A 13,457-nucleotide genomic window follows, 5' to 3' on the forward strand; every position below is an offset into this window, starting at 1 on the left:
AGCAGGGCCAAGCTGTGCTCAGGGCCCCGGGTCTCAGCACCACGTAGGATTGGCCCCAAGGTCCTCCTAGAGGGGAGTGTGTGGGGGGGTAGTTGGGGTGACAGGCCAGGAACAGGCGTGGTTCTTGGTAACAGCTTCACTAACACGGGGGCGGGGGGTGGGGTGTAGGGCTAGTGAGGGCATTCCCAGCCTCCGATTGAAGAGATTGATGTTAATATATTTTATTTAATAAAAGCTCAGATTGCAGCGTGCATCGTGTCTGTAGCCAGCGCTCGTGTCCCCGGTGCCCCCGTCCTGCCCCTCGGCGGGGCGCCACCTCCCTGGCCTGTGGCCCTGCTCTGGTCCCAGCGTCTGGCCCGGTGGCTGCAGGGCCGAGTTGCCCCTGTCTCCGGCGTGCGCTGGCCAGGCCAGGCGGGGATGCGGGGCACCTTCTGCTTCGCGTGACCCCTTGTTTCCGACCTCTCTCCGTGTGAAACGACTGTTCAGAAACTCCTTCCCTGCTCTGGCGGGGGAGACCCCAGCCCACGGAGCGGGGCAGGGGGAGAGCACTGGCAGAAAGCAGCTTGTCTGGAGGTGGGGAGCCCCCTGCCCCCCATGGGCACAGACCAGGCACTGAGAAGCAGCAGGTTTGAATCCCACCACTGCCACCAAGCTCCAGCCACATCCGCTCTGTGCTTGTTTCAGGGGTCACAGAGAAAGGGTGAGTCTGGACGTGCAGCCTGGACCCTCTTGCCTGCTGGAGGTTGCGGGAGGCTCACTGCCCAGTGGACACTGCTTGTAACGACCCCAAAATGAGCGGCAGCAGAGCTGGGCAGTGGCTGTCCCTGCCCCCACCCCAGAACATCCAGCTGTGCCCAGAGAGTACAGAGCTGCCCTGCCCAGCTGTGACCATTGCTCCCCCAGGTGCGGGTCTGGGTGCTCCCAGTGGTCAGAGCTGGTCTGCATCTGGCCTGCCAAACAGACCGGCCCTCATGCTCTCAGCGGTGGCAGCCTGGGGCGAGCCTTGGGGGATCTTAGCTCATGTCCCCGCCCTGCAGATCAGGTTGGATGTGGGGGACAGGAGGCCCAGAGAGACGGGGTGGGATGTGCCTGACTTCCTTGCTTTCTGCCAGCTCCCCCTTCCCCGCTCCCCTTCCACCCCCTAACGCTCAGACCGCGCTAACTGTGTGTACATATATATTATAAATATATGTATATTAAATATACTCCGGAGTGAGTGGTTCCTTTGTGCCGTTCAGTGTTAACTTATTTTTGCCAAGCAAACAACAACAGGGAAAGAAATACAAATGGACACAAGACCCCTCTTACACCAGGACGGGTGATTGGCGGGGGTGGGAAGGCAGGGGGGCACGTTCCTTTTCTGCTCGTGCCCCGTGCTTGGATGGCAGGTGGACTCCGATGCCCCCACCCCGCAGGGCACCCCCTGCCTTAACCACACCTGCAGCTCTTCAAGGCATCCAGGCTGCGCAGACCTGCCTTGACCCAGCAGCCACCAGCAGAGCTCGCCTCCCAGCTTGGCGCCCTCCAGCTCCCCTGAACCGAGGGCGGGTGCAGGCTTTGCAAGGGCCAGGCTCCACCACGCTGACACGAAGGGGCAGGCCTGGGCCCCAGGACAGGAGCGAGTGCTCGTCGGCCTGGCAAGGTGAATGCAATGTAGAGACGAGCGCTGCATGGGGGGCTGCCATGGCCTTGGGCCTTTCTGTTTCCCACCTGCCTCCCACTGTACAAGCAGTCGTTGTGCTCTGAGTAAATAAAGTCGATCGCTGGTGTGGACCCATGCGTGGCTCCGTGTGTCCGCGCCGCCCTGGGCTGGGGGCTCTTCATCTCACATGGCTTTGGGACTGGGGTGACACCCACCCCCAAGCCCTCGCCCTGGGCCAGGAGGCGAGTCTCAGCCTCTTGTGCAAGGCTGATGCCTGGCAGCAGCGAAGGGGAAGGAGATGCCCAGGGCTAAGCTGCTGCCTGAGACCCGGCGGCTTCTGCTTTCATGGAGCCTGGGGCACTCGAGGGGCAGCAGGATGGGGCCGCTTTATGCCCCAGCTCCTGTGCCTGTGGGTGCCCTTGCTGTCCAGGCAGGAAGGACCCTCCTATTTGCCCCCTGGAGGTGCAGGGGGATGGCCTTGGAGGGGGGCTGTCCACCAGCTCCTGTGCCATCCTGCTAGGCCTACCCACCCCTGGCCATGCATGCAGCTAGCTCAGCCCTGCCCCCGGGAAAGGCTGGGCTGCCTTCCAGCCAGTGCTCTGGGCACCCCACAGTGCGCCATGCCTTTGGGCTGGGCAGGACAGTGTGGCTGCTGGGGACAGTACACACACGGCCCCAGGGGAGATGTCAGGAGGGATAAAAAAGCCACCGAAGCAGAATGGGCCGGGGCACCGGTGGCCAGGGACAAGGCTGAACTGCTTGAGGGAAGTGGGAGGGCACCAGCAGCCTGTACCGCAGCCCATGCCAAGGTCTTGCCCAGTCTGGGGGTGCATGCAGTGTCCAGCGCATATGCTGCATAGCTCCCCAGGGTTCATGAAATGTATGGCAAGAGCAGTGGGGGCCAGACCTAGCCCAGCTGTGGCCACCTCCTTGGTGGCTTGAGGCTGTAGTGATGCTCCTGCTGCTGCCAGCCAGGGTTGTGGGAGGTGACCCGGGACTGGGGCAGGAAAGGGATGACAGAAGCAACAGCTACAAGGCAGGGGATGGGGAGGGGCAGGGGGCTTCATCCCTGGGGACTCCATCCCTGGGGACCACCTGGCTGCTTCAGCCCTCCCTGCTGCCCCAGTGGTCAGCCAAGCAGAGTGCAGCCTGTGGGACTGCTTGATTTGGCCTTTTCTGCCCGTTTCAGGAAAAAAACTGTCAAGAGATGCTGGGAATTCCTGTTGGGAGGGATGGTCCCCCTCCTGCACCACCACCCCCTGCCCTGTGCCCTACAGCATCCTTACAGTAGGTGCACACCCAGCCTCCAAGAGCAGCCCCTGTCCCAGAGATCCAGCACATGGCTGGGGAGCAGGGTAACAAGCCCCCAGCCCAGCCCATCCTGGCCAAGCTGGGGGGCTGGGTGGGGTGGAGCAGGGAGGAATGAGTGGAAGATAGTCCCTGCCCTACCAAGGAACTGCTGGGAGCAGTGCAGGCTGGGGCGGGAGGGCAAGGGGCTCCTGCCTAGGTCCATGCTGGGGAAGGCCATGGGTGGTGGCAGGGGCCATAGTGCCTGGGGTGATAAGATCCTCCTGCCCCCGCTACAGTTTCCTTCTGCCCACCTTCACCCAGACTGGATCCTTAGGGCAAGCCCAGTCCTGTGAGCAAAGTGTCTGGAGCCAGCACAGCTGGGACTAGGGAGGAGCAGAGGCCCCTGCCCAGCAGCTTGGTGCCCTGTGATGCCATGCGATGCCCAGTCTCGGCTGGCACAGGAGCAGGGCAACCAACGCATTTGAGACCTGCTTGAGCAGGGGGGTGAGCTGAGCCCCAGGAGCTCTCAGGCCGGGGTCCCAAGCCCTGCAGCGGAGCAGGAGGCATAACAGGTCTTGCTCCTAGTCCCAGCCACGGCTGCAGCCACTGCCAGCACCCAGCCCCCATGCTCTAAGTGCCTGCCTCTGCAAACCCTGAGCCAGGGAGCCGAGCTGGCCCCACTGCGCCCTGCTCCTCACACGCTGGACATGGGGCCCAGCACAAGCAACCCCATTGTGCACAAGACCGAGGGCTATGACCGGGGCTCACAGTCCCTGGGAAGCACCAGGAGCTGGCGGAGGAACTGCAGAGAGGATTGTGTAAACATGGATTGGTTCTCCCCTAATCTCTCCACACAGACAACCATAACCCTCAAGGTCATGATGCGACTCCCTCCCCGGCTGTGTAGCCCTGGTCACCCTATCAGACCTCCTGCTCTGAAAGCCTCAAGCTCATTTACCAACACAACCTTCTGCAGAAAGCCTGGGGGCTGCAGTATTATCCTCCCCATCCCTTAGTGTTTTACTGTTATTAGTTCACCCAGCTTAGGCATCAATGCAAGCACAAGAGCTGCTGCTTTCCATCCAATCCAAGGGCACCCAGTGCTTCCTACCAGGGGCTGGGGGAGGGGGGGCAGAAAATCAGTCTTCACCGAGCCATCAAGCCTGCTAGCCAAGTGGTCACACCAGCAGGAACCAGGACCCCCAAACTCTAACCCCATGCCCTAAAGTAGTTGACACTGTGAAGGCAAAAGGAACCAACGTATAGAGGGAGTCTGGCACATGAGTCCTGAGTCCCCTCAGGCCCCAGGGGAGGAGGGAGGGATCATGCCTGCAGTAGCTCCAAAACCAAAAAGGAGAAGGCTCAGCACTGCTGGAGCTGTCGTGGCAAAGAGCAGGCACCAGCAGGCAGCTGGGATGGGGCTGGCTCTGAAGGGAGTGTGGCCCAGTTCATGCCACCTCCCATCCTCTTTCAGTGTCAATCTTCTGCTCAATTGCTGTCAGCATCCAGGCTTTGCTGACCCCCGCTACACAGATGCTGGGACTGCGGGACAGGGACCGACGTGTGTCTCAATTATTTTTATTGCATTTATATATAATATATATTTAAACCTTTACAATAATTTTAACTTGATAACATCCAAGTTCGATTTGGTTCGCGGTTGTTTTTTTTTTCTTTTTAATACATATATAAAATTAGGCCTCTACACCAGCGCTGGGAAACTTCGGCCGCATCTCCCAAAACAGATTTTTCAAAAAAGTAACAGAAAAATTAAAGGACTTTCCTTTGTTTTCCCCTCCATGGAGACTGAGGCAGAGACCCAGCCTTGGGGCCTTAAACTTGGAACTATTGCCCCAGGCCTTCGCCAGCCCCGAGACAGCAAGGGCAGGGACCTGCTTGCTAATTAGCTTTGTTTTGATGGGGATCCAGGGGGAGCTGGAGGAGGAGTCAAACCAAGTGCAAATCACTGATATGTACAAACTAGGCAAGAGTCTCTGCCAGCGCCAGGGTAGAAAGTGGTCACAGAGCAGCCCTGCAGCACGGTAGATGGGGTGCTCGCCAGGCGGGACACAGGCAGAAAGAAGCCCCGCACAGAGACACAGGCCCGAGACGCTCTCATCTAGGGGGGCAGAAAAACACACAAACCAAGAGCACGCAGTGGTGCCCCTCCACGCACACACGTGCTGCAGCCACCACTTGGGCTCCCACCGGTGGCTCGAGGAGAAAAAGAAAAGAACAAATCAACTCAGCACAGGCTCAACCGAAGCTGGGGCAAGAGGCATGTGTGGCAGGCAAGCGCACTCTCCTCAGGGGGAAATCTTCTAGTACAAAAATAAACACAGCCCCCTCCCTGCCAGCCCCCCCCAGGCACACACAGCCAGCACAGGGGGGCAGGGGCTGGCGCTCACCGGCAGTGCTGGGGTCTTGTGCCACCCTCCCACCTGCTCCTTGGCGTGAGGGCAGCCAAAGTGCAATGTCGTGGAGCTAAGCCCGGGGCAGGGCCGTGAGGACGGGGGGGGGGACTTTTACGTTTCAAGAAAAAGCTGGAAGTGTTAGTAGGGATTTCTCCTCATCTCCTCCCCCTGCCCCAGCCTCGCAGGGGCTGCGCGCCCATGGCCTCACGAGGGCATGCACTGCACCCGGTCCGGGCCCTCCTCGTCATTGTCCGAGCTGTCGGAGGAGCTGGGGGACTCGTCCGAGTCACCGTCGGTGGCACCAGGTTCTCTTCGGCGCTGCCAAGGAGAAGCGCTGCGTTAGCGGCTGTACCACCCCGCCCCCCCCAGAGCTCCCAGCGCTCCACAAACCGCCAGCCCTGCTGAGTCAGCTGGCAGACACACTTGCCAGCACAGGCTGGCATGAAAAGAGATGGAGGGGAGGGGAGGGGAGCGAGGGGGTGGCTGCAGTGGTGGGGGTTGTCACCAGGGAAGCTGCTCCAGGTGACTGGAGCTGCAAGGGAGATGTGGTTCCTGCTGAGGCAGAAGTCACCTGCTGCGCGAGGAATAAAAGCTATAAGATCTGGGGCCCAGCCCTGTGCTCACGATGCTAGAGGAACCACTACGTCCAGGAGATTTCAGAACCAGGTGCCCGCTCCAAAGCGGACACACTGGGGAAGGGCAGCAGGGTCTGGGCAGCTGTGGCAACACTAGCCTTGCCTGCCCTCAAGATGCTGCACTGCAAAGCAGCTGGAAATGAACAGGATGCAGGCAAGGGGCTGCAATTTTGCATGGATATTCAGACCCCCCCCCCTCCACCCCTCTTGCTGCTCAAGGGTGTATGAGAAAGCAGAGCTGGGGTGGCAAGGCATGGGCACCTACCCGGTGATGGCGTCTTTGTCTAAGGTGGTGCATCAGGAACCACAGCATGTGGCTGTCAAACAGGTCAGTGTGGTGCAGGCTGTCCTCATCCCGCTCCCGCTTGTTCTTCTTGATCACCTGAAGGCAGCAGCATTGTGGGGTGGGGGGGTGGAGAGGGAAGGCGTCAGTGGGGACTGCAGAGACACAGCTGCCAGGTGCTGCACAGAGCTTCCCAGAGCATGTAGGAGCCAGACATGTCCCTGGGAAAGCCAGGCAACGAGAGGAGCCATCAGGCTCCAGTCAGCCAGTGTCACCAGGAGGTCCTGGCCCCAGGGGTGGACAGAGCATGCCCAAGGGCTCCCTCAGAGCCTGGAGGGCAGGGCAGCAGCAAGGCACTGCCTGGGAAGTCTGCTTGCGGAGCTCTCTGCTCCCCCACCCCAGTCAGAAAGGTCACGGCACAGCTGAGAGAAGCTCTAGGCCTGCAGGGCCTGACCCTAGGACAACACTAGCTTGTCTGATGTCCCACCCCCCACCCCAAGCCCAGCAGAGAACAGCCACTGCCGAGAAAGAAGACACAAGTGGAACTGCAAGCGAAACAGAGAAGCAGGCAGGAGACTTGGGGAAGCAGAAGCAGTGGCCAAGTCAGTGCGTGGCTGGGGCATGCCCACCTGCCTGCTGCTCAGCGGGGATGATGGGAATTGCTGGCAGGTTGTCATCAGGCCGTCTCTCATGGGACAGGCTGAGCCCGCAGCCCCCCCAAGGCTCATGGGTGGCAGACAGCAGTCACCGGGTGGATGAGAAGCATGGCAGGGTGGTCAGGGACGGCCGAGGCACCGAGAGGTCAGGGTGACTTCTCCTTGCTCCCCACTGTGCTGGGGGCACTATGAAGCAGTCAGCACTGCAGTTTCCCAAAAGGCCCCATAGAGGTGGGGTCTAGAGGGTCACAGGCCAGTAGAGGTGACAGATGCAAGGACCCAGCCCTAAGCAGCCATCGAGCCAGCCTGGCCCTCACCTCTTTCAGCCCGCTGAGCTCCGTGGGATTCTCTGCTGTGGGTGCCCAGATCTTGACATCATGATCCAGCCCGCTGGTGGCCAAGACAGGGAGGTGAGGATGCGGCTCCAGACAGTTCACCTGCAATGGAAAGGAACAGGCCATTAGGTGTTGAGAGCAGCTGCTGTCTGCTGGGGAGACCTCCAGACAGACCCCAGCCCTGCTCTGCCCCAGATCTGAGGGCCAGAGCACAAACATGATTACTACAGGGCAACCTGCCCCAATTTTACTCAGAATTAAAGGGTGGACAACCAACCAGCTCCTGGCTCTAAGTGCTGCTACAGACTGGGCCATTAGGCATTAGAGCCAGTAACAGCCTGTTTACACTGAGCCAACTGCTACTCTGGGATGAATCTAAGGGTGCAGATGCACAACACTTACTCTGCATAACCCAGGGTTAAATAAAAAAACCCCCAAAACCCCCTCAAAAAATCACCCTAGAAGAGACCCATTCTGCACACAGCTATGTAAGAAACACTTTAGAGATCTTAGCATAAGTCCCTCCATCTTGTCTGCGTCCTCCATTATTTAAAGGTTGGACCAAACTTTGGGTTACTTTGTAGAGACAGGGTGGTACAAGCAGATCCTGTAGTTTTGCTGATGTAAACAAGAATGCACTGATTTAAGTGTATCATTATAGCCCCACAAACCAAGCAATTGAAAACAATTACCATAAGAACTAGCACTCACTGTAAAGAGCTGAAACCAAAGGCCTTCCTAGTTAAACAGCTGTTAAGTATGACATAAATTCTTCCTGGGGAGGGGGGTGGTTTCATGATCAACCCCTTTCATTAAGGTAGACCCAATCAGGTTGTAGAAAGATGCATGTCAGCAGTAACTGTGTGCTCACAATACACACACGTGTACATACATAATATGCATTCATGAGTGTGGATATAGATATATAAAGTCAGGGAAAGTGGAGAATCATGGACCCGAGGTCTTGGAAGAACTGAACAAAAGACCCAGAGCTGCTGGGGTCCATCCTCCTAGGCATACATTTTCGCTTTCCCACTGCTTGATCTGAATACTTAGGTTTAAGCTTTCCAATAAAGTAAGGACAAAGGGACTTTGATCCCGAAAGCTTGCAGAAAAGGACAATTTTCTTGTAATTTTCCAGTTGGTCTAATAAAAGGTATCATTTTGGAACCAAGAAAGAGTTCTAGTTTTTTGTATGTCTTTGTCTCAGACCAACACGGCTACCAAGTACACCCCTGAAACATGGAAGATGCCGAATTTTAGCCGATTTTGGATTTTAAACTTCACTGCAAAACAACAAGGACGTTTTTTGCCTCCCTGCCTGCCAACTGACACCTCCAGTGAAGGAATTTCTACCTGATCAACACATCAAAGAGCTACTCAACACAGCTCACAAAGACACTCTCATGGACCCAGAGGGACAGACTTCCATCTTCAGCTCCCTCTGTGCATAAATGAAGTTTATTTCCCACCTATGGGGACTTTTTACCATCTACACTTTTCCCACAGCCTGACGAAGGGACTTTGATCCCAAAAGCTTGCAGAAAAGGACAATTTTCTTGCCATTTTCCAGTTGGTCTAATAAAAGGTATCATTTTGGAACCAAGAGTTCTAGTTTTTGTACGCCAGTAAAGTAATGCACTTGAGAAGAGACAGCTGCTCTCTCTATTTCACGGCCCCATCCAACAAGGTAAGTTCGCTTTGTTCCAATCTGGGGATGGAGGGCTTCCCTTTAGACTGCGTGTCATGCACTGGCTTCATTATGGGAGGAAAGTAGATTTGTTCTGCCATGTCCACACCCTCTGGTACAGGGCAAATTGCTTCCACTCAGCCTCAGTTTCCCCGTCCAAGAAACAGATAAAAACAGCAACTCTCCACTCCAGATAAAGGAAGCTCTGTCAAGCGTCTCAAGCTCGCTCAGCACAGCATAAGGCAGGACTGCACCCAAACATCTTCACAGCCCAAGATGCAGGCTCCCCTCCTCCCAAGGCACAGCCCCACTCCAAGCAGACTGGTTTCCATGCCTCAGGTGCCCACCTGCACAAGGGGATGGCACAGCACTACCTATGGAAGGATGAGGGCATGAGGCTTGATTTGCAGAGCGAGCAAAACTGAAGGGAGGAAAGTGCTAGCGCTCTCGGCAAGGCACTGAGGCAGTGCAGAGAGGCGGCAGCACTCATGATACCGTGGAGCAGAGTGTGATCGACTTGTCAGACATGAGTTGGGAGCCCGGGATGCTGCACTGCTCTCAGCACTTGACTGGCAATGGCAGCAGCTGGATCAGCACTCCCAAACCGCACAGCAGCAGGAAGCTGCTCTCCCTATGCTGGCATTAACCATAGCCCTTTGTACAAATTATCTCCAGTCTGTCCCCAGGACAGGTGGGTCAGGGAACGAAGCAGGCACCCCGCAGGGACACTTCCTTCCTTCTTCAGACTTATTCCCTGGGGGGAGTCTCCTGGTTTCTCTTAACAGCCACTGCAGCCAAGAGCCATGAATTCACATTTTCAGGCAGTGGACCCGCTCTAAAAAATACATATCAAAAAATCTAGAGACCTGACAGAACCAACATGGAGTCTTACTTGGCAGGTGTTACCTCCCATAAGTTAAAGCCAAACAGTTTGCTGCACCTCTCAAACAGAATCAAAGAAAAATGAGGGTTGGAAGGGACCTCAGGAGGTCACATCAGGACCAGCCCCAACTAGATCATCACAGCCACAGCTTTGTTTACCTGGGTCTTAAACACCTCCAAAAGGATGAAGACGCCACCACCTCTCTGGGAAACCTGTTCCAGTGCTTTAAAACTATCCTTCTCATGAAGAAGTTTTTCCCAAGTTCTAGTCTCAACTCCCCTTGCTGCAACCGAAGCCCATTGCTCCTTGTTCTGTCATCTGCCACCACCGAGAACAGTCCAGCTCCACCCTCTTTGCAACCCCCCTGCAGGGAGTTGAAGGCTGCTATTAAATCCCCCTTAGTCTTACCATCTGCAGACTAAAGCAGCCCAGTTCCCTCAGCCCAAGTCCTGTTCCCCAGCCTCTGAACCATTTTCATTGCCCTCTACTGGACTCTCTCCAGTTGGTCTAATTCATCCTATTGTGCTCAGGCAGCAGGCAGCCAAGTAACCAAACCGCCCTCTCAGTGAGTTGAATGCAGCAACCAAGAGGAAACACTGAAACCGAAGTCCTGGAGGAGAGCATTCAGCAAGGAGGTGAACCTGCTTGGGAACAGCACGTGCCAAGAGACAAACTTGGGAGTAAAAGCCAGAGTGCGACAGCATTATGTAAACTGCTTGGAAACAGCTTTTCAGTCCAGATTCCTGGATTCGGGCTTGGAATGAATCTAAACCAGGGGTGTCAAACACCCTGGGCCCTGGACTGGATCCATCAGCAGCTGTGGTGGGTTTGGGGACAGACAGCGGTACAGGTCTGGGGGCAGCAGCAGCATGGCAAGCAGTGGCTGCATCTGCACAGCCCACTGCTGCAACTGGAGCCCTTACCACTGACAGCCATGTCCATCCAAGTCCGGGGACCCGAAATTCTGCAGCAGGACATGCCCCCAGCTCCCGGTGGCCTGCCAGACTGCCGACGGGCTGGCTACAACGGTTCCACAGGCCCCATGTTTGATGCCCCTGGTCTAAACTAAGTGAGCTGCAAATCGCCAGAAAAGAGGTCCATCTCTCAGACGTGCAGCTTCAACACTGAATAGAAAGCATGGCCCACTGTCACTAGAAGGCGAGTACAGCCTCTGTGGGAGGTTTGGAGAGTGAGTGTCCTGCTCCCCTCAGGTGAAAGACAATCCTGGAGCACTGCTGACCAGACAGCTCCTGCTTGTCCACAGCCGAGTCATGCTGCTAGCTGGCAGCCCCAAAGAGACCAAGGCAAACAAGGGAGCTAGGCAAGGCCTGCTTGCCAAGGATCTGCTTCACCGAGGGCTTTGTGAGCCTTCAAGACCCACTAGATACCCACTTCTTTAATGCAAAACCTGGGGCCACAGGCTGCACTACTGCCACGACCCACATTTCAGCCTGGCCCCATGGCCTATGCTGAGCCTCATCCATGGTGCTGCAGCCAGTGCTTTCCAAGCAAGTGAAACCCACCTCTTGCCACTTGCTCTGCCAGGGCTGGCTAGCCTCCCCCCACCCCCAGCTCTCCAGGCTTTAGCAAGCTATTAATGACCAGGAAGAATCAGAAACAGAGCCCTGGACATCCACTACAAAGGATGAAACCTGAAGTGCACCGCACAGTGAGGCATCCTGTTGAAAGCCCTTGGCTCAGGTGTCTGTGCAACAAGACACCTGGTACGTCCTGTTTTTCGTGGTCCTGCAACGGCAGCACTAATAAGACTGCCGATAACAGACCCGACAGCAACAGCCAGATAGCTTTGTCTGAGACCCAGCTCTTTTGATCCAGCTTTAGCATGAAATCAATGGGCGAGACAGCCCAACACAAACACTGCCCTGATTTGATGAGCGCTTCCTACATGAAGGGGCACAGGTCAGCTCACAGCTAAATGCTTTCCACCAAAGGACAGCGTTCAGAGCAGAGCAGAGCAGAGCAGCAGAAACTCCAACTCTCAAGACACCACAGAGAAGGAGCCGCACAGCACGCTGCCAACAGTCATCCCACGCTGGCCTCCCACCATCTCCACCTACTGCAGTTCTCCTGGACAGCCCAGAACTAAGTCCTGTGCTGCTTCCAGTGTCTTGTAGGCTTTGTGCAAGATCAAGGAGCTGGAAGTGGCAAGACCACATGAGAAAACAGTTAGGTCCATCAAAGAGTCAGGGGTTGTGACATGCATTCATCTGAAAGACTTCCAGAGGCCAAAGCTTGCAGCTTTTTCTATGAGTTCAGGCCTCACGCTCTCTCAGCACCCATGGGCAGCAGTGGGGAACTGCGTGCAAAGAAATGAAGTACTCCCAAGATGCTTGGGGAGTGTTGCTCCCCCTCATTGCATGCTGACCGACTGGGCTTGGACATGCTTTCTCTCCTGAAAAAGGATCAGGCTGATATGAAGGTGGCAGCTGTGCTGCGCTAGGCCAGCTGCACTCTAAGGAACTAGGCTGTATCCCCCCCAGTCACTGTTACATCGTTCTGTTATTCCCGTGGGCTGAATGCAGACATCCAGATCACCCCATGGATGAGTGAGCCACTCCAATCAGGGCCTGACATAGCTGCCCACATGTGCCCACAAGCTGCAACCCACTGCAGCCAAAAGCAGTCTCATACCTCCCTGGAACGTTACCATGTGCTGCCGCACCTGCTAAGCAGGTGGCCAAACTCGTAGCTGCGAGGACCTGTATCATGGCAGCCGAAACAATGACTCTGGCTGCTAAGCCCCAGGATCGACCCAAGAACAAAACGAAGGGCTGCAGGACAAGGTAGGCAGTGTAGCCAACTGCCCCTGGTGCTGACTGGGCTGTTCCCAGCTCCGATTTCCATTGTGACCCTGGACAACATGTACCCTAAGAGCAAAACTCCAGGATACAGGGATGAGAGACAATGTCCCCCTGCAAAGCCTCCCCAGTCTGCTCAACCCATCTGCCTTCCCCACCCCAAAGTCAGCTGTTCTGTTAGTGCCCCACCAAGATAGTTATCACACAGTGTGCTCCGACATCTGTCTTTGCACAGATCTGTTCTTGGGGGAGGCAAGATTAGCCCAGTGGTGTAACTGCTCAGCATGAAACCTCACTGTGACAGGCCAGCCCCACAAGCAGCAGCAAATATATATTCCTGGGTTCCAGGGGGGAAATTCACAGCACTGAAAGCTCAGGCTCCAGCAGATGCACACCCAGATCCCTGTGAATGGGGAATGCAGAATGCTGATGAGATGACCTTTCAGCCAGCACCAGAGTTGAACTTCTGCATGCAGCAGCCCAAAAGGTGAGTGGGCTGGTCCTGGGCTCATGGACAGCTCCTACGTCCATAGAGCACCAGGTGCCAGGAAGCTCCCAGCACAGTGCATGGTCAGCTGGGCTGGAGATCACAAGTCGCCTGGGACAGCACAGCTGGAGGAAGCCACTGGCTGGCACTGTGAAGCTGGCCAGGAAGGGACAGGATGGTGCATCCCCATGAGCAAGTAGGGACGGGTTGGGTCCACTGGGACGAAGCCAAAGGAAAGGGAAGCAATGTCATTAAACAGCAGCCTGCAGAGGCACCAACTACCTTATAAAGGGGTGTGAATGCAGCACAAATGCTTGAGAGGC

General features: G+C 56.2%; 1 protein-coding gene across 3 annotated transcripts in view; it reads right to left on the reverse strand.

Moving 5' to 3' along the window:
* Positions 1–4,494: 4,494 nt before the first annotated feature.
* Positions 4,495–13,457, reverse strand: part of DCAF8 (DDB1 and CUL4 associated factor 8) — a 37,103-nt gene continuing 28,140 nt past the window's right edge. For all 3 annotated transcript variants that reach the window (XM_006261462.4, XM_019485496.2, XM_059719152.1), the window contains 3 exons: positions 7,238–7,357; positions 6,247–6,363; positions 4,495–5,664 (listed from right to left, as the gene is read on the reverse strand). In XM_006261462.4, coding sequence (XP_006261524.1) covers positions 5,551–5,664; positions 6,247–6,363; positions 7,238–7,357 — 351 coding nt within the window. In that variant the 3' untranslated portion in view covers positions 4,495–5,550. The remainder of the gene's footprint in view (positions 5,665–6,246; positions 6,364–7,237; positions 7,358–13,457) is intronic.

This window comes from Alligator mississippiensis, chromosome 15, assembly GCF_030867095.1.
Source record: "Alligator mississippiensis isolate rAllMis1 chromosome 15, rAllMis1, whole genome shotgun sequence".
In the NCBI taxonomy this organism is placed as follows: domain Eukaryota; kingdom Metazoa; phylum Chordata; order Crocodylia; family Alligatoridae; genus Alligator; species Alligator mississippiensis.